This window comes from Labrus bergylta, chromosome 18 (assembly GCF_963930695.1).
Source record: "Labrus bergylta chromosome 18, fLabBer1.1, whole genome shotgun sequence".
NCBI lineage: Eukaryota > Metazoa > Chordata > Actinopteri > Labriformes > Labridae > Labrus > Labrus bergylta.
This window is the reverse complement of record NC_089212.1, coordinates 14,315,487-14,336,716: the sequence shown is the minus strand read 5'-3', so window position 1 is coordinate 14,336,716 and position 21,230 is coordinate 14,315,487. Positions and strand designations below refer to the sequence as shown.

At 37.5% G+C, this 21,230-nt stretch overlaps 1 protein-coding gene across 4 annotated transcripts in view; it reads right to left on the bottom strand.

Moving 5' to 3' along the window:
- The window catches only part of ppm1aa (protein phosphatase, Mg2+/Mn2+ dependent, 1Aa), a 34,320-nt gene extending 14,703 nt beyond the window's left edge, over nt 1-19,617 (bottom strand). For 2 of the 4 annotated variants that reach the window (XM_065966124.1, XM_065966122.1), the window contains exons 1-5: nt 19,266-19,617; nt 17,515-18,368; nt 17,292-17,409; nt 14,657-14,768; nt 14,447-14,504 (exon numbers count right to left, since the gene is read on the bottom strand). In XM_065966124.1, the coding sequence (XP_065822196.1) occupies nt 14,447-14,504; nt 14,657-14,768; nt 17,292-17,409; nt 17,515-18,351 (1,125 nt within the window). In that variant the 5' untranslated portion in view covers nt 18,352-18,368; nt 19,266-19,617. Of the gene's footprint in view, nt 1-3,146; nt 8,158-14,446; nt 14,505-14,656; nt 14,769-17,291; nt 17,410-17,514; nt 18,369-18,865; nt 19,132-19,265 lie in introns of those variants that run through there. The other 2 variants (XM_020645212.3, XM_065966123.1) reach the window with 2 other exon arrangements.
- Between the last annotated feature and the right edge of the window lie 1,613 nt (nt 19,618-21,230).

Genomic DNA, 21,230 nt, shown 5'->3' with positions numbered 1-21,230 from the left:
GTGAGAGACAGAGAGAGAGAGAGAGCGAGAAGGGGGGGGGGGGGGGGGGAGAGTGCAGGGAGGACATATTGGATGTCTGTAGGAGAGAGCAGGAGGTGGAGGAGGGGAGTGTGGTGCATGTCATCCCTGCTTGATATGCTTGTTTGTACACACCGATCATTGAATCGCCGCAACCAAGTGAGAAAAGCTTGTGTTCTCTGTGACAAAGTGACCTCGGGCTACGAGAACACTCACAGAAAGAGGAAACAGAGAAGGGAAAACAAATATGGCGGATGGTGGGAGAGAAACAGCAGAGTGAATGTAGTTGGATTTGATCCATATTGAGCTACGTCTTGTCCATGAAACACCTGGCAAAGACTTCTCTTTCTCTCCTATGCTTAACTCAATCAAACATTTCCCTGCAACCCTGAAAAATCTGGCTCCAAGTGCTCTCCAAAGCAAATTAGCAAATGTGGAGCTCAGTGACCTCAGCGCAGCGACCATAACACACAGAGTATGCGGCGGTGTCTGTGTGCTCCACCACCCCCCACCTCTCACTGCTGCGTCTGCATGGCTGCATTAGTTAAGCTCAAATGGGTTTTTCCGCCATGAGAAGCAGAGCATGACATGCGCTAAACAATGGCAGGCAGATGACGAGCCAGCTTCAGTTGATGATGGCCTCTGCCAATGCGCCTACTTTTTTTTTTTTTGTTGTTGTTGCTTGATGTGGAGGAATATAAGCACAGGATGACTCATGAGGGGTGCACAGGTGGCGAGGGGATCTAATGGGTCACATTTTGTGTTCTATCATGTAAAGGACTCAAGAGGGGGGTTGGTGGACATGTTTAAATAAATAAACTTGTTTTTAGATGAGAGGAAGGATGTTTCTTATTGTGTTTTTCTATTACAAGATTAGCCAATGAACAAGGACACACCCAATGCTCAGAAGAGTGCAAGACACAGAGGGTAAATCTAACAAAGGAAAACTTTTTCAAGGACAAATTTCACTCAATTGTAAGTTAAAAAGTGTTAAATTCTCTATTCTATCTATTTTAAAATAAAGAAACTGTTAATTATATTTCTAGGACAGCTTGCCTGAGTGTGAAGCTGGTGTTAATCTGTCTCAGCTATTAACACTGCCCCCCTCTGGCTAGCTGGCAGCCTGATTAAGAAGCAGTTTTTTTTCTTCTTTTTTTTTTTAATCAATGGGTCATTAATCGTGTAAAAAGATAAAAGCTACAGCATTAGTGACTTTTTTGACATTATCTTTTAGAACATACCCACTCATTAAAATGCGGTAACCGGCTAAATTTGCACTTAGATGTTATTAAGGAGTTAGTGAAGGGACACTTTAAACTGCATTCCTTCAGTATCTTGATGAATGCATGATGAATTTATCCTTAGACACAAAAAACGTCTCCAAAAATAGCTTGTTGTTAGCATACCAGTTGACCATCACAGGAGCCATAACAATCCAAATTGTACCTGATCTATTAACTGCTCACCACTGAGCACCGCTTGAACGTTTGACCTTCTAACACGGCTCATGACATTATGTTGACATTTAAAGTAATCCCTCCCACGGTTCTTAATCCCAGTGGCCGTGGACTGCCCTGACCCCTCCCTCCGAGCTGGAGAGCCCCTCACATGCACTAAGCACACACAGACACAGGAGACATGGGGGGTGGGGGGGGGGGGCAGACATGGCTCTGATACCCTGATAAGTCCACAAGCACCTTTGCACTCTTGGAAGCTTAGGGGGCTTGAAACATGTAGAGATGAGAGAAAAGGCGTGTTGATAATCAGACACAAAATGAAGCATTGAACTGCACACTTCAATGTTGTTCAATGTTGAGACAGAAAAGTGTACTCGAGGTCCTCCAATGTTTTAGGATTATGTCTGAGTCACAGATCAGCATCGATTATCTGAAAAATAAATTCCCAGGAATATTTGAAAAATCCACAAGTTAATTTAAGAACCCAAACATCTGTTGTAGGTAGTCTTACAACTGGGCTGTCACAATACCAGAATTTTAAACTTTGATATGATACTAGTTTAAGTCAAACTATTTCGATATCACAGCAACAAAAACAGAAGTCCTTTTTGTATTTCATGGCCAAAAATTGAATTCTCCTGAACACTGTTTAACTGGCCCTAAACGTTGCTAATGAGTTTGTGCACTTTAAACAAGGATCTCTCTTTTTCCCTGCAGCAGTCTGTGGTTAGAAATGTGTCTGAAGATCTGAAGTTTTTTTTTAAATCTTCTGTACTTTTCGATACTATTAATCAATTAAATTTAAAGGTTGTACTGTTTCAAGACATGCTGTATCATAACATATCAAAGTAGTGAAACTTTTGAGCACTTTAATCCTTGTTAAATCTTCTAACGTCGCGATAAAAAAACAACAATGTATATTATGTTCTTTGTTACACATTAAGGCAATAGTCTGCATAAATTAATCATTTGAACGAAACATCCATGTTTACCACTATCAAAGGTGTAACAAAAAGTCAAAAGTTAAGATTATCAAACATCGACATCACATTCTTCTTGTAACCAATATTTCAGTTTTAAGTACTTTTGCTAAAACTTTGTTTTCTAAATCAAGTATATTAGTATTTTGGAGGAAACTGCTACAATTGTTTGAAAAAAATGTCTTGGGGGTGAGGGGGGGAGTGTTATTAAGATGAAACCATAAGATAAAACAGAAGACACAAACTCAAGGACTGCCTGAGAGTCATTGGTAGTGCTTTCCTTTCTACATTATATATGTTAAAACTGTAAAGATAAAGCTAGTGCCATGTGTTTAGGTCCTGTATTGCAGCTTTCCAGAGCACACAATAGGAGGAATTCCAGCTAAAAATGAGAATTATGTGCAGAATAAAAAGTCTGTACTTAATAGTTTGCAGCATAATTACAACTAAGTTACTGTTGTGCATGTTCATCTCCTGGATGAGCAAAACACATCAGCTTTGTAACAGATAATATAACTTGTCTTTTCTCTTACTAACAACTTTATATCACTGGCATTGAGAAACCTCTTTGAGTTCAAGGTTATTTTGTTTCCCTCTAAAACCGGTATCTAAGATTGGTCTTTGTTTTCCCCTGACGAAAGTTTAATTTGTACATAATGCCCAAACAGATACAAAGCGATGAAATGAGAGGTACAAGATGACAACCCATTTATTTAGTAATACATTCTGCAAACTAGAATTTTTATTCAAACTTCAAAGGCTAAAAAATGAAAGAAAGGAGGCAAAGAGGGGAACAATTTTAAGGAGCAGGGAGAGAAATGCATCAATTCACAAGCAAGGAATGCAATTTGTTCAATCGACAACACAAATATTACAATTTAGTTCAGGGAACAAAGCTTTTTTAAACATTTTCTTTTTTTTCCTGCCATTCCTTTGGAGCTAGAACATAATACAAAATATACAGTTATTGAACTTTGTAAAATCACTCACAGAGGCCTCTGAGAAGCATTTGAATCAACATTGACAATACGTATCTACAACACACTAAAGCTATTCTTGAATGTAACCATAAATAGAGCAGACATGAATGTATGTACGCACATATCTGAATGCTTACAAGGTTACCATGTTAAAACACTTGCATTTGTTAAAAGTATGACATCGGCCGCAGTGAAAATAAGCTTTCAATACCTAGATTCAAAAAGTAACATGGGGAGAGAATGTAGCATACAAACCAGCGATGGTTGAAAAGTTGTACCTTGTGAAAACGAGGACAAAGTCACTTTGTAGATAGCTTAAGTACCCTAACATTGGGACAGTTTGTTAAATCTGTAAGGGTGCAATGTCAGCAGCATCACTCCTCATAGTGTTTAGTTGAACAAGTACTTTAGGGGGCAACATGAGATTGGGTAAGGCAAATCGGTGAGCTTATTTATGAGCTGAAAAAGGTCAGCAAAGTGAGGCTCGGGTCACCCTGTGAGGGGACAAATAAACCGCCACTGCTAAGGGTCACACAGTAAACGCCACAACCGAGGTACATCAATATGTATACGAGGGTGCAAGCATTTAAAATCTCTTCTGCCAGGTAGTCCTCCGTACAAGAATATACAGGATGCATTCCAGGCAACCAAAGGTAACTCTGTAAATAGCTATATATTCTTTTTTTCTCTACAATAACAATTTTCTGGAAAAAAAAAAAAAGAGAAAAAGCTGATTATACAGATGATCAGTGCATATGACTATCGCCATGTAGTCACATCTACTTTTCTCACACGTCTCACATGTCTAAAACCCTGAACTCTCCATACAATTCTAGATTTGAGCTAAGTGAGCCACACACAAGTGGACGAGGAGGTGAAATGACCCAGGTGAGCGTTTAAGGGAGTGTGTGTGTCTGTGTGGACATATGTGTGGGGGAGGGTGGGGTCAGCTTATACCACAAGGCCAATAGTGTTTCTAGTTACTAATTTCATTACCTGTTTGTTAGAATCAGCACAATTCAGTCAAATACTTTACATGAGCGCAGGCTTACCCGGCTCAAATAGATCAGTGTTGAAAAGCATTAAAAGAGAGAACCACAAAAACTGCGTACATTGAAGTCTCCACACATGAACGGCTTTCTGAACAGTTTGAAACTACATAACACAAGACAAAAACATTTCCTATTCATGTTATGAGGTATTTCAGTTCATTACAAATGAAAACAAGGACAATAGATGCTTGAGATCCTTTTTTTTTTGTTCACTTTTTTTTTGTCAGGGATGGGGAGAAACGGAACATAATTTAAATTAAACACCAAAATGGGAAAAATCCAAGCTAAGCCACTTCCGATATCTGTTAACATTCCAGCTACAGCGATTTTGAACATGAAAAAAAGGTTGATTTTTACATGTATTAATATTTTAGTTTGTGGGTTAAAGAAATGTGTAATAAACCAGTAATGGTTAAAGGGTCACTTCCTGAATTTGGACATTTTAGGGGCGATGCAAATGGCCAAGAAGTGTTGGGGAATCAATGTTCTCCAGATGCAAAGAAACTGTCTTTGTTCCTTAAAAAATGCATGAAATGTTTTTTATGAGTTGCACAATGGGTGTTGAAAACTGAGATATTTAGTGCACATACAGATGAACTATAAAATCTGATTTATATTGCTTACATGTCAAGCTTTTTCCACAAGTTCTTCTGAAAGAAACTGATTAAACTGACTTGAAGAGTGTTTTAAAGTAAATACTTACAAGTGATAGAAATCTGTCATTTTAACCCAAAACTTAATGACTCATGACATTTTTTACTCTTCTGCTTTTTTTTGGTTGCAGTTTGGTTTGTTGCTTTTTTTTTTTTTTTTTTTTTAAAGGTGAAAATTCAGTGAAGATACATTTGAAGGCAAACACACTTACAACACATTTCCAACAAGACATGTTTGCAGTCTTAAAAGGTCTACTAAGTTAATAATGTCACTTCTACAGTGGCCGACTGTTAAGCCGTACTCCATGGAGTTCTCACTTCAAACACATACTGAAGTGTGCATACAAACGTTTTGTACCTTTACACGTATGTGTCCGAAGGCCTGACAAACAAGTTCAATGATATTCCACGCAAACCTGCACTTCAGCCAGTGGTTAAATTGCATTTTTCTGAAAGTTTACAGTTTAATGCCAAGTTACTATAAATATGCACATTACTGCCTCTGCAGTCAGCAAATGTGTTCTCCAATACATCCAGTGATCTATTGATTATTCATTCTAGTAGAGCAGGGAGGTGCTCATCAAGAGATCTCAACAGCACCCCCAGTGGTCAAAAACTCAACAGAGTACCTCTAAAAGTTATGAATAAATAGAAATCTTAAAAGTTCATTTTACTCTCCTACAGTTAAACCTTCAAACATCTTTTACAGGTTTACAGTATATTGTTTATCATAGTATAGATTTCAGAATCATTTCGTTTGAGCTGTCTTTGGCTTTTTTAGAGCAGATCAGGGAGCAGCTCATTTAGAGATTTAGGATTTAATGAAAGTTAAAATTCATTAATAAGCTACCAACCACAAAACCGAAACGTGCGGTGGAATAATTAGGATTGTCATGGTGATGTATGAAGAATTACAAATGTATTACCGGTATATGACTTTTGTGTGTTCAGAGGTGATTAGAGGGAAATATTAGCCAAATATATCCACGTCCAACTAACCAACCCAACACAAACCAGAATCCATTTTTTTCCACGGCAAAAAACTACCTCAAGGGACATGATTTATTCCTTGAAAGTTAAAGTCAAAAATATATACATACATAAATTTCAAACAATTTGCAATTTTAACACAAAATGGCGAAAAAGAGAAAGAAAAAAAACATTTCTCTTGCAGGATTTAAATATCTATTGAGTGTAAAAAACAGATTTAGTTGCCGACTTATCTTTGCAGAGGGGAAAATCAACTTTAAAACAAATCTAAATCAACCCACAGACTATGAACTGTACTGTGCTGTGCTATGGCCTGTGGTGCTTTGGGGAATAAAAAAGATGCAATGCAACAATAAGAACTCAATGTAAAGAGAGAATTTGTTCTTGGTTTGAATGTCTAACTGAAGAGCATGGGGGGGACATTTGTTTGAGTTTGAGGGTCAAGAGTTCCTGCTGTAGTAAATTCTTTAAAATAAATCAGTGCTTAATCTGTTCACATGAGTCAAATCAACACATGTCAAAGGCAGAAGCTAAAAAAGTGTATCTGTACCACACAACAAAATGAATTCCTTAAAAAACATAACTTGGCATGGGCTGTCATAAAGCTGAAACAGGAGATTATAAATCATATGGCACCCGTAACGGGTACTGCGAATAATGTACATTTAGAAACTGGTATTCAAATATGACACACTAGGTTTGGAAACTAGTCAAGCTCTGACTAGCTGCAAACCATTGTACACGATGTGAAAAGTGAATTACTTGTGTCATCTCAGGTTACAGTATAGTTGTGATGTATATCTTGACGTTGTTCAAATAGCATTACAGCATGTAAACTCTGTTATCCAAAGCTGTTTGTAGTGAAGTAGTAAAGTCTATATTTTGAGTTGTCAGGGAACACTTGCTGAAAAAGGGGAGATGACGAGTTAGAGCATTTCCCTTAAGTTCCAGCCTGGTCTGTTGTCTGACCACCTCAGCTAATTTTAAATTAAAGTTGCACGAGAGCGGCCTCTACACAAACACATGTGCGCGCATACATACACACAAGCACCCACGCACGCTTGCAAGTATCTATTGCACAGACAAATGTGTTAACAGGGGTCTTTCTTTTTCATCAGATGCCTTGAAGAAGTGAAAAAAAAAAAAGTATTTTTCACTGCACACCTCCAAAATGACTGAGAAAACACTGCCATTATTTTTTAAGCATGTACAGAAAACCACTTACAAAAATAAAATACAATAAAAAAAAAAAAAGCATAGGGAAAATATAATTAGGATTTAAATGGTATGATATAGAGAGCTTACTGTGCTGTCAACTATACAATTTACCCGTTTCTTAAAAAGGAGCATAGACCAACTGAAAAAAAACAATAAAGAAAAGTAAAAGCGCAGAGACATTGTTGTGCCTGGAGGACAAGCAGAAATATTCACTGAATAGACATTTGTTACAATTCCAGAAGAGCAGGAAAAGGCAGATAGTGCATAAAAAGGTTCTCTTTTTCATTTCTTTCATTTTTTAACTTAAAATCAAGCTGCATTAAATACAGGCTGTTTGTACAGGACAATTGCACTTCACAAAAACAGAAATATACAAACACACACAAGGAAATGTGAATCAAATTAATTACAGCAAAAAAAAAAAGAAAATCACTACTTAAGCTGATTATTTAACAAAAAGAAAGAAGACCTTGTGGACTCACTTGTTACGGGTTACTTTAGAGAAGAGTATTAAAGTGGGTGAACATAAAGGGGAGACGAGACGGCAGGGATCCTGAACTCCAAAGTGGACTGGTGCTGCACTATTCCAGGTTTGTGTGCATGCAACTCCTCTTCCTCCTCCCTCTTCTCCTCCCTCTTCTCCTCCTCCCATGAAATTCCCTTCTTAGAAACCAATAGCTCAGAGTGACGGAGAGACAGACTGCTGAGCTGAGCTGCTGTTGGTCTTGAGAGGATGGTGGTTTGTAAACGCTATGCTGTGTTAGTGGTAGGAGGTTGTGTTACCACATGTCGTCTGTGGACGCAGAGTCCTTGATAAGAGAGAAGAGGAAGGAAAAACCCTTCAGACTCTGGCCTTACATCCTCCAGCTCTTTATCAAGAGCTGTTCTAAACATGAATGATACAAACTGATAAGACAATACAATCATTCAGGAGGTTTTTCAATCAGCATCATCATGGTCACCCACATCATTGACATTAGTGGAAATACTTTCACAGATAATCTTTGGATGAAGAAATATGTCGTTTCTTTTTAAGTGCTGCATTGAAACTTGTCATGTGTATGGCAAAACTTGACACCATTCCTATAGATAACACCCTTTACTCATTCGCTAAAACAATTCAGATGAAACGGCAACAAATAAGATCTATATTATCTTCGGATACAAATGTTACAAGTTTGAAATGACTTCAAAGATTTGTGGATAAATAGAAGAATCAAGTAACTAAAATCAGGTTCATCACTGCTTCTAGTCTGACTGAATTGAATAAATGTATAAAAGTAGTAAGAAATAATAACCTTACTCACAACTTTCATAAAAGCATAAATATGTTTTCTAATTTGAGATGTCTCCAAAAACTGTATACGTTTCATATTTTCATTTTTGCAGAAAACAACTTCAAGACATTCCCATGAGGATGTGAATCCCCCTAGTACAGTACCTCAACTCTTCCCTGGCACTGAACATTAATTGAATTATATTTAAATGTATGGCATCCAACTCGTGTGGCCAGAGGGACAAAGAGAAATTGAAAGAGAGTGTGCGTATGTGGACTTATAAAACAAATATTGGTATTTTGATCTTAAAGGAGCTCTAAAAAAAATCTTGTGCTCCTGAAGTGAAGTGTACAAACTACTCTGCTGACTAGAGTCTGTGTTAATAGTGCCAAAAAAGAGATCTCACAAAAAAAAAATAAAGAGTCCTCTGCAGGTGTTGCTTATTATAGAATCTTAAACAATATTGCTGACGGCTTATCAGTGGAAGCAAGATATTTTTAGTAGACTTGTTCCATTGATACCAGTATCAGACTTGGATGCTGCCTAAAATAGTGTCAATAATTGACAATCAAGTCAGTCAATGCACACGCCAAATACCACAAACCCCTCGAAAATCTGCCGATTTCAGGGATATTATCAGGTGATAATAAAAAAACAACTGTGTGCTGTTAGCAGAGCGTTTACTGTTAATCAAGGCTAGCATTAGCAATCAGTATTTTCCACCAATACTATAGATACCTTTCTTTAAAAAGCAGGAATCAAGCTATAGAACACCTTTGCAACATGGCATGGGATAGCAACAAAATGACCAGGACTCGTAATCTTCCAATCTGTTTAAGGCACCCTGTGTTTCAGGTTCAGGGCAGTTTTTGATGGTAATGAAGTTACAATGCTTTTTACTGACCAGAAAGATGTACATTTTCCACAGGAAGTGGGGTTTTTTTTCAACAAAAACTGTTGAAATTTGAATTTGACTGAGAACAAAATATTCATAAAGAATAAGTTTGGGTCTGAACTTGTTCAAACTGATTGTCTGATCTTATGACCTTCACCCCCTTCTAAATCAGACAACTTTGGCATTAATAAAAAATTTGAATAGGAACATTTAAAATGTGAAAGTAGACAAGAACTGCACGCTAACACCTCACAGGACTGGACGCCAACGAGTGAGCAAGTGACTATCAGCTGTTTTCAGTTTTCCCAAAGATTGATGGTCTAACCTGCTCAGTTGTCAGCAAACAGAAAGCAAAAAGTGATATATGTTGGTTATTTTTGCAAAGATTCATGCATTTGCATTCATTTGCACAGGAAGAAATCCCAAACGATACCAAGAAGAATGTCATCCCCCCCTCCTCACTTGCTGCTGTATGACATCACTTGTAGTAGATGTCAACATTTTTTGTGCTATATTTCAAAGCCTCCCTTGAATAAGGGCTTTTATATATATATATATATTTTCACACAAATAACTGCCGTATAAATCTGGGCCTGTTTGAATAGTGCAGTAGTTGCTAAATTAAATGTGATGTCCATCCTTACTTTTATGTTTAATTCTTCTCTCTGGTCCAGTTGGGCCCAACATGTTTGTGTCCCATGGTGCAAATGACTCAGATTTTTGAAAATACCTACTTTAGTCAAGCTTCAACATGGATGAATGTGTAACAGGTTTAATTCTTCAACAGAGGCTGTCATTAGAATGATCTGAGTTCAATATTGCCTCATTGCAGGTTGTGAACTGTGTCGTTTAGCTAAGTTTCAGATCCGCCCTGGTTTCTACAGATAGGCAAACATCAAAAGGACTTGGATCAGGGCCAAGAAAACTTGATTGAGACATCCCTGATGTTTATGCTTGTTGATACATTACCTAGCTACAAAAGGTTAACTGTCTGCAACCAGTTCTGGCTGCTTGACAATAGACAGTTTAAGAGACTTGCCAACTCTGAATGTCACTAAAGTCACAGCAACAGTCTACAAATTACACAGTCAAACAGGCCATGAGCATGCTTATCAGCAAACCCAAAAAAATGAAATCAGATTATTTTTAATTTGAAAATGTACTTTCACCGTACACAAAAGTTCATTTTGGTCCATTTAGTATTCTAGATATCAATTTACTAGTACAAAGGATGAACTTTCTGTCTGATCAGTTCCTGCTTTACATTTATTTTATTTTTTAAATCACACTAAATTTGTTTAAGTATTTAGTATATTGCATGGGCATAATAGCTAATATTTTGTAAAGAATAAAGAAAATGGTCTGTTGGAGGACGATATCCTTACAGGCAAAACACATGGACCGCAGAACCAGTAGGGCCGGTGGGACCAGAGCTGATCAACTTTTAAATATGCAAATATTAATAATATAAATCAGTAGGCAGATAATCATACACTGAAGCAGCCTATCAGAGGGCAATAAATTGTGTTTTTTCCAAAGATTAAATCACTTATTGTGTCATGTGATGTAAACACATTTTCTGACATTACACATAGCTTTTACTTACTGAATAATGAAACGCCAGAGTAAAACAATTTTCTGGGCAATGTCAAAAAAAGTTGAGAAGGGGATTGCTCAAACTGGAGCTGATGATGAGCGCCGTTATTTGAAGCGTTGTAGTGAGTTTGAAATGTAACTTCAAATTGTACTATATGCACGTGATGTAAGAGGTGCAGATGGTGCTGCAACACCCCATAGAATAAGAAATTAAGTCAATTATCCTATAAATACGTTCATAACTTATATTTACCCCTTTCTCTGGGATATGTAGATCAAGTTCATCGATATGTGTAACTTGATGTTTCTCTAGAATTACTTTTCATTGATTATACCTTCAATAACTTTAAATCAACTTCTGAGAGAGATGGAGAGAGCGTGCCATTACTCACATGAGTGGAGTGAAAAGAAACCGATCATTCATTTGATCATTGCCCTTATGCAACTCAGTTTACCAGTGAAGTTTGTGAACAACACTGTAGAATACAGTCTTTGTTAACAGACTGATATTGTCTCATAAACAGCACTGATTTCGAGTGTACTATCAATGTCTGGCCATGTGCTTGTCACCTGTATAAAATGAATGGATCCTTTCTGCTCTGATAATTAAAATCTATCTAAGTGGTCATTAGTTATATTTGTGTGAACTTTACTTTTTAAGTTTTATCTAGAACTTAATCAACAGTGTTTCCCACACATAGATGATATTTATGGCCACCCAGGTATGTTTCATGACCGCTTTTGGTTTAACAGCACGGCCGAGAGATAGTACCCGAGAGTGAGAGAAAAAAAGAGAGTGAGATCCCTCCTGTAAATGCAACGATTATGGTGCCATGTCTCATTTTTAAACTTTAGCTTCTTATGCCATTGTTTTAAATTTGTATCTGCAGCTGCAGTGATGCGTGTCATATTCCGATGTGATAACGGAATATCCCAAAAAACATTTCAAAATGCAGGTTACGTACTTGATCGTCTAACATACTGCTGGTGAATTTTGCAAATAAACCAAAATTAACAGAGCCACTACATGAGGCAATGTAAGCCGCAGTGTGTAGGAAGGATGAGAGGATGGGGGCAGGTGTTTGTGTGGTGAGTGTGTAAGCGCATGTATGGATAAAAGAATAGAAGGAGAACAGAGTAAAGATGAGCAGATTAAGTTGTTTGTTAACAAACTAAAATGAATAAGATAATAGAGCACAAATCATATATATACTAACCTAATATTAAAATATAATCAAAGCTAGTTAAAAAAAAAAAGGTTACCCCACCCCGCCTAGTTACAGCGTAATTCTATGGGGGAAATGCTGTTGAACTGAATGAGTTCTGCGGTCCATGGTGATACCAAGGCTAGTCACAGACACTATTCAAAGGGAACATAAGTAGTATTTTAAATACATTTATTTAGGGTCTTTTGATGCATTTATTACCAAGATTGGACAGTGGATAGAGTCGGAAATCAGAAGTTCTAGTGCCAATGTGACACATTGGCTGTTAACTATTAACCCAAAGAATGTTATCTGAATTATATTTAACCTTGTAGCCTCTTCTGTTTTCTGTGGTGCAGCAGGATAAGTTTGTGATGGTCTTTTAGGATCTGTATCTATGTCTTTCAAAAGGTCAAATCTAACACAAAATTTGTATTATACTCAGCAAAATATAACCTACTATTTCAAAGTCATGTCTTCAGAATTAAAGATACTGAATGAGCGGGATAGTTATATTCAGTGAAGGCCAAAAGACTAAATTTAAGGAAGCACTGCCCACTCTGCAAGTAAAAAAATGAAAAAATGTTGTGTCTGTTTTCTTTATTCTATCCAAACCAAGCACCTGGGTGCAGCGCACAGGTAGAACCACAGCGCCAAGCAGCTCAAACAGAGCAAAGAGGAGAGAAGTGATGAGAGGTGTCACATGAGAGACTTGGATGGAAAAGCTTCTTAAGAGAAGACGACAAGAACAAAAGGCTTCTTCACAGACTGTTGTTAGAAATAAGGCAAGTGAAGACTGAGAGCACGCAAAAATAAGTCTGTGGTCTGATAAAAAAGATCAAGGGACCCAGAGCCATGATGTTACATGCTATCAATCCCATCCACCTGACTGTATCACATCAAGTAGTTGTTTATTTGCAGCAGCAACAAGTGGCAAGAAAGAAGGAGCCTAAATATGAAGGACATGTTTGTGCTTTAAAAAAAAGACAACAGTGCAAGGGTGAAAGAGAATTCCCCTCTTACAACAGAGCGATTCAGGTACTTACTCATCAAAGCATACACATTCATCTAATTTAAAGACTTTTTTTGGATTCTTGATGTCATATTGTTCTTTTTTTATTTTTTTATTTAAGTCATCACTTGAGTAGGTCCTTGACCAGGCCTAACCTCACTCACATTAGATTCAGTCAGAACTATTGCAATAATTGTTCAGAAATACTGGAGCAAATCTGTAACACGTGGGTAAGACACTATGACAAAGATGTTTCCTACAAGACCTGAAGTTTGTCAAGGCTGCAAAAGCTGGATCAGTTGACAACTCAGTAAGATGGTTGAATAAGGTAAGTAACTGTCAAGATTTGTACAAGTCAATTTGAATCAATCTTTGAAAACATTTAAGGAATGCTATTTTACTGTGCCAATGGAAAGCTTTGTGAAGAATGGTGGCAAATTTTGTTTTTCTATCTGCACCACATAATACAGAGGAGGTAAAGAACCCAACAGCTTTCTGAAAGTACCCTTATTCAAAATCAAAAAGTCCATCTCTGTACAAAAATGAAATATTGAAACAATGTACCAAATGTCTATGTCAAGGACAAGATGAAACGTGCAAACATTTTAAATGTAGCACACACATTGATCATATCAAAAAGCATGATATCCAACATGACGAGGGCAACAGCTCTGATGTCTGTGTTCAAAGGGAACTAACTTTTGAAATCAGCTCATGTGATACAAAACTCTGCTTTTTGGCACCTGCAATGCAATTCTTGTCTTTTGTTAGAACTAGACCAAAGTAAGGCTGTTGAAGTACTCATGGTCTCGGTCAAACAGATTCTTCTTAGTAAACAAAAAACTATGGCACTTAAAAAAAAAATGTTTCTCTTTTTCTTCAGCTCACATAAAATGAACAGAAGGCAAAGAGATGCCCTACACAGGTCACTTTTTTGGTTGTTGTTGCCCACAACCTTTTGAGTCCATTGTTCAATTTTTGAATCCCCTGTAACATGAAGATTTCATTGTACTACACTGTTGAATACCCCCATGCTTAAAATTGTTAATATTTACTGGTTATACAAAAACACATGCATTTGTTGGGGACACAACGACAAGCTGTAATACTTACTGTGTCATCACTTCGGTAGGGGTTGAGTTTGTTGTAGACTGCTTCAATAACACTTCGTCTGAAGAAGAAAGAGAACAGAAACATTTCATGTCAATTAAAACTGAAAACATAATGGACTAAAGAAACCCAGTGATTAAACTGAAAATAATCTGTCAGAAATTAAATGTATTTTAACTCTTTTCATTAGTTCAAAACAAAAATCTCACTTACTTGCTTGCGAGCTCTCCTCCAGGAGGGAGGTTAGGGATGCTTTCAGATGCTAACGTTCGCATAACATGGACCAGATCTGGGATGCCTTCTTCCCCCTGCTTTTTGATGATCTCTGATGGGAAATAAAAATGAATTTATTTTAAATATTTTAAGGGAGGACATGAGTGGTTATACAAAATATACTAAAAGTATACAACATGTTGATTTGTAAGATTTTTTCTCATAGTCCACTGCACAGCTCCTACATTGCACCTTTTTTACATTTTGTGTTTTTTATTTTTTATATTTTTTTGTTCCATTTTATATATTGTAATAGCTTCTTAGACTGTACTATTTAAGTTGTTGATAGTTCTGCCTTATTTCCTTGTTAATTGTTTAGCACCAATACACCAAGTCAAATTCCTTGTATGTGTAAATGTACTTGGCAATAAACCCCGATTCTGATGTATGTATGTTTACATAAAACATACATATAACAGTGGAGAGAAACTATTTTCAAACTACAGACTAATATCTTGCTTTCCCAATTTCCCCAAAATTAGAGAAACTATTTGCTCAAAAGGCTTTATAATTTCCTAAAAAACACAATTCATCGAGTGACGGCCAGTATGATTTCAGAGTAAGTAGATACTTCAATAAAAATAAATAAGGAATAGAGTGCGGCTTATTAATGAAAATACGGTACTAGAGGTTAAGCATACTCATGGTTAAAAAAATATCTTGATGACAGATATCAATATGTTCATAATAAACATTTTTAAATCAAATTTACTTAAAGTTACTTGTGGTGTCCCGCAAGGGTCTGTGCTTGGCCCTAAACTGTTTATAATCTATATTAATGATATCTGTAATGTGTCTAAACTGTTAAAAATTGCTTTATTTGCAGATGACACAAATCTATACTGCTCTGGTAAAAGTTTGGAACAGCATTTAAATACAGTTGAAAGTAAATTAAATGTATTAAAGAAATGGTAGGATAGTTATGTTATCATTGTATTAACCAACACAAATTCTATACCTTTGTTGCAAAAGAAATGTATACAAATTGTAAATCAATGCCTACATTATGAACCAACCAACTCACTGTTTATCAAATTACATAGATTGCGAATTACGGATTTTGCGTTGATCTGATTCTAATGAAATGTCTCATGAAATGCTGGAACTTCAGTTTTTGTTTATCATTCTATTGTATGATTTGGGTAGTGCAGTGTTTGGTTTGGTAGTGAAGTTAAAGGGTTGCCTATCAGGGTTTGTTCTGTATATTATTTGTAAATTTCATATTTACATGAAAGATCATATAATTATGGGTTTGTTTGTTCTTGATTTTTTAAATGCTGACCGAAATAAACTTCACAATCATTTTTCTGTAAAAGCATTAGAGTTAAGGGGTGATAACTATACTTTTATAGATATTGCTGTTAAATGCTGTGTTTTATGATGTACCGGTAATAGATAGGCTAACTGTTAACGCTAACAAAAAGAAATCTAAATTGTGTCTTCTTTTTTTAATGTTTTTTCTTCAGACATAACATCCAAAGTATTCTTTTGGTCCATGCTGGAGGAGTAATACCTTTACCTGAGTCGTTTTTTTCGCAAGGCTCAAGGTTCAAGGCTCAAGGCTCAAGGCTCTTGGGAAAGGTGGTCTCATACAGATAATAGAGCTCTTTTGAGATTAATTTGAATTTTAACTTTAATATTAATCTTAATTTGATATTGTCTCCTGACAGAATGATAAAAAGGTATGGTAGCTTAACAATCAAAGGAAGTGGTAACAATTTTTGAGACCTATAGTCAGCTACTGGTCCCACAGTGGAAAAATATGAACTACTAAATGGTTCTAAAGACAAGTAGTTTCTTCTGGTTGAAAAGTCAGCATCGATCAATATGCTGAACTATTTCTAGATGAAATAGTCACTGATGTTAAAATATAACTCATTCTCTTAAAAGCTCTTGTACAAAATTGATTTAAAATATAGGTTGCTACGGATTATAAATAGCTGAAAAAGTTTTAATTTATGATCAAACTTACAGCCTTAAGCTTACTTAATTAAATCCCACTACCCTATACATTGCATTGAACAGTGTAAGCCAGTTTTCAACAGTATGGGTGATTACTTACTTTTACATTTAGTCTAAAGCACATTAAAGAAAAAAATCTTTACACATTGGACAAGTGCCAACAAACTTGCTATGTGGCCTTCTTACTGTAGAGACTGAATGTTAGGTCTGTAGGTTAATGTTTCATGCTAAAAACTTCCAGTTTGACAAGAATATCCTTGATACAAACACTATGCTGCTCACATAATGGGCTAAAACATTAAGTTTTAAGTACAGTTAAATAAAAAAATGTATTAGACATACAAGAACATATAAGTTATTTAAAATCAAAAACATTACAATACAATTAGTATGCCTATTTTTTTTAAATCATTGAATCATAGGAAATCAACTAAGTGGTTTCAGACAGCTTTTTGGTGTTTCCCTCTTCATAAAGCTGTGGCATTTGTAAACATTATTTTTCCCCATCAGATCTGATGTGAGCGGGGGGGTCATATGCTCTGGTGTAAAGAGCTCAATGTTTCCATTTCAAACTTTCTATTGTGGTCTATTATCATAAATTATTCTCCCTTACCTTCTACTCTGGACTCCAGGTATTTATCCAACTCAGCCTCCCTTTTCACTGCTTCTGGGGACACCTTTGGGGCTCCAGGAAAGCAGATTAACACAACACTCATATTGTCCCGGCTTCCCTGTGGGGACAAAAAAGAACAAACACAGAGGTCATGCAAATCAAGCATGATATCAAAACCCAATGTAACAAAAATATATATTTAGATTTTCCACGCAATCCATACCTTGTACAAGCAGGTGTCAACAATTTCATTGCTGACTCTCTCAAGATCGTCTGTCACCTCTAGCCTTGACCTTACAAAGTCACACAGTTCCTCATTCGCCATAACATCCCAGATGCCGTCACATGCTAGAATAATGAATTCATCTTCCCCTTCGCATCTCTCTATTGCATAGACTTCAGGCTCAGGAGACACAAGCTGCTCTGTCGGACCTTTTCCATGCACACACTTGTAATCGAAGTCTCCCAAAGCGCGAGACACAGCTAGGGACCCGTTTACTCGCTGGATCATGACAGAGCCACCAGCATTCTGGATCCTTTCCTTCTCCAGAGGATTGCTGGGTTTGTGATCCTGTGTGAAGAAGTGGACAGCTCCGCCCCGGCTAAGAAGACCCCTTGAGTCTCCACAATTGATAAAGTAGATATGACTCGGAGAAATCATCACTCCCACTGCAGTAGAGCCACTGCGATCCACGCCATGCTTCTTCTCTGAGATGGTTCGCATGTGTTCATCAATCTGCAGAAAACCTGTGCGGATTCCATTCCTCACGCTCTCCACAGACTGGTCCTCCTGCAGAGCACTCTGGAAGTCTGAGTTGCTGGTGATGTGCTCCAGCAGGTGCTCACAGCAATACTTGGCCACCTGAGAGCCGGCATGCCCATCATAAACCGCAAAGAATGACCAGGGGTCAAGACCGTGAGGCAGGCCAATAACTGCTGTGTGTGCATCTTCCATCTCTACCCGCCAACCCTGCATGCTGCTCAGGCCATACCTCATGTTGTTACCCTCTCCACAGGAATTATACTTTTCCATCTTTGGTTTGTCCAGAAATGCACCCATTATTTCCCTTGTGAGATCTGCAACACAGATTAAAGGAGAAAAAATCTATTCACAATTGATGGCAGAAATGTGTTAAATGATACTGTATATCCCACATTTCAATAACTTTGTGTCGACATTAACTGTTTAATTATCTGGTTAAAACAGATACCCCCATCCATTTGTGGCAAATGACTAGCATCTTAAGAGTTCACATGCCATGCTCTAATCTAAAAATAGGCAAACTAGGCAAACACCCTTTGCCTAGTTGAGCCTAGTACACAGTTTGTCTACATATTAGGAACAGCGCTGATGTGGATCAAATTGAAACGCCCTTAGCCTGAACAACATTAATGTTAAATAAATAAGGTTAAACAAAGTAAATCGTGTCCACAACACACCGCTGTGCAAGCATCTCCTTTACACTGGCAATGCAACAACACTAAAACACACTATCTTTGTCGATTTAAAACGAGTTAAAGCTATCGTTACATGCCTGCAAAAGCTAACGCCAGCTAACCAATTCACCACTTACTCGACAACCACCACCAGAGGAATTAAAAAAAAAAAAAAAGATCCGTCAGATTACCAGATCAAGCGCTGTGATAAAAAAAACAAAACTATTTACATCCATGATCCTGTTCTGGTTAAAACAACCGTGTGCTGCTGGATACACGTCTAAAGTTAGCAGAGCTGCTAGTGCAGAGACCGCAACCCCCAAATAAACAAACACCCTTTGCCTAGTTGAGGGCCTTGACCCTTGTCCTCAAAGCTAACTTTGACAGGCCTGCCTCCATCGGGGTTTTCGCTAACATTACGTTGACGCCAAGGAGAGCCCTCGGCCTTGCTAATGCTAAAGTAGCAACATGAGCTAACTGCCTATCGTTACTCAACCAGCTGCGGACTTTTAAGAGTGAACATTTTAATAAACTTACCGAATATCAAAAATACCGGATGACAGCGACGGAAGCTGCGACAATGACGAACAACGTGTCGCCGACAAAGTAACACCGACGAAACTAAAAAAAAAAAAAGGAGGGTGTTTGCAGCGGCAGGCTAGCCCCGGAGAGAGTCGTCACTCAAGACTCAAGAAGAAAACGTCCTAAGTGCGAAGGTTCCGTCCGTGATGCATTACATTATCTCAACCGGATATCTAATGTTTATTCTAGAAGGTTTCTCTAGGATTTTGCGGTGTCCGGAGGTTTCTGTCCCAGCCTCTCTCTCTCCACTTCACAGCTTGACAGCTAGCTCCTGTTAGCTTCGGAGGTGCAACACAGAGCGAGGCCCCCCCCCCCCCCTACACCCCCCCCACTTCAGTTGCTGCTGTGAAGCGATGTTGACGTAGTGGACGAACTGGGTCATTACAACTTCCGGGATCATGACGTAACGTACGCAAACACTTTTTTTCCCCGAAAAATCCTCGGTAAATAAAGAAGCAGCTTTTAAAATAGTAATTTAAATTATCTAAGCGGAAAAAACTACGCACAATCGATCCACCAAGCCCGAGAAAGATTGCCTCAGCGTAAGCTACCGTGTGATATAATATTTAATTATATTAGAGACTGGGGGGGGGGGTTAACTAGACGTCTGCCGGCTTGGACCACGGTATGCGCACAGTGAGCAACTTTCATAGAAATGAATGGAGCGCCATCTTTTTTAGACACATCCCAGTGCACAGAGTAACAGAGACGGGGACCCGGATGTTGCTGGTTGCGTACTCGAAATCATGACATCATCCCTGAAGAGAGGTGTCTTTTTCTTGTTCAGGCTGCAACACCCGCAGACTGCAAATATTGCAACACAGACACATTTTTTTCAGAACGCAATGGGGGTTCCCAAATGTGATGTGTAGTCTTCAAATGTGAATTTAAAATTTAATTGCATTCATGATTTCATTGGGCGCTGATTTCATAAGGATAATTCAGAGGTGCAAGTATGTTACATCTTTGCAAATGAGGTGCGCTAAAACCGTATAGTAAATACGTTCATTATTATTCATGTTAATAGAAATTATAAAGAATATAGATTCAGGGTAAAAAAAATAAAAAATGGATGCACATAGGCTACTAATAAAATTTACATATGTCAACATAATACAAAATATACAGGGACGCTACAAAGGATTCAGCACATAGTTTTGTATAAGAATAGTGTAAGCAAACCAAATGAGCAATACCAACGAAATTGATCAGGGTAAACTGAAACAGTTAATAGATGCACTGCCGGCCTATGTCAACCACAAATGCTCAATACAAGAGTCTATATCTTGAAGAAACACCCTCGTCAATTGGCGTTACAAAGAGACAAACTGCAAAGAATATGCTGTTTTTTTCCCCCCTGTCAAAGTATTCCTTGTGTAATCATGGTAAGAACTCGGCTCCAGAACAATCTATACCTCTCTAGTAGAGGTTAGTGTCGTGGCCATTAACAGCTTATTCCCTGTTAACCTGTGTATTATTACCATTCAATAGGCCCTGGAGAATGTTTTAACCCCGCTCCTGGTATTCTGTGTTGTATATATCAGGGGTTCCCAAACTTTTCAGCTTGCGACCCCACATTTGACGCACTAGGTCAAAACACTGGCATTAAAACAGCAAACAATAGTCCAAACACCATCATATTATTTTTGTAATTTATTGTAAGGAACTACTTTTTTTTTTACCTACTGTATTTTCAAATTAATGGGTGAAATATCCAATTTTAAACCATTTTTATATGTTTTTGAAAGGAATCCCCCCCCCCCCTTAACAGTGTTCCGCGACCCCCACTTTGGGAACCACTGGTATATATTATTAACAATTAAACATTCAAAGTGTGAACTTCGTTTTATTTGGGCCTCTGGCTGTTTGAAAGATAATTAGCCTACCGCTTTTTAAAAAAGTAGAAAGCAGCAAGTTCTC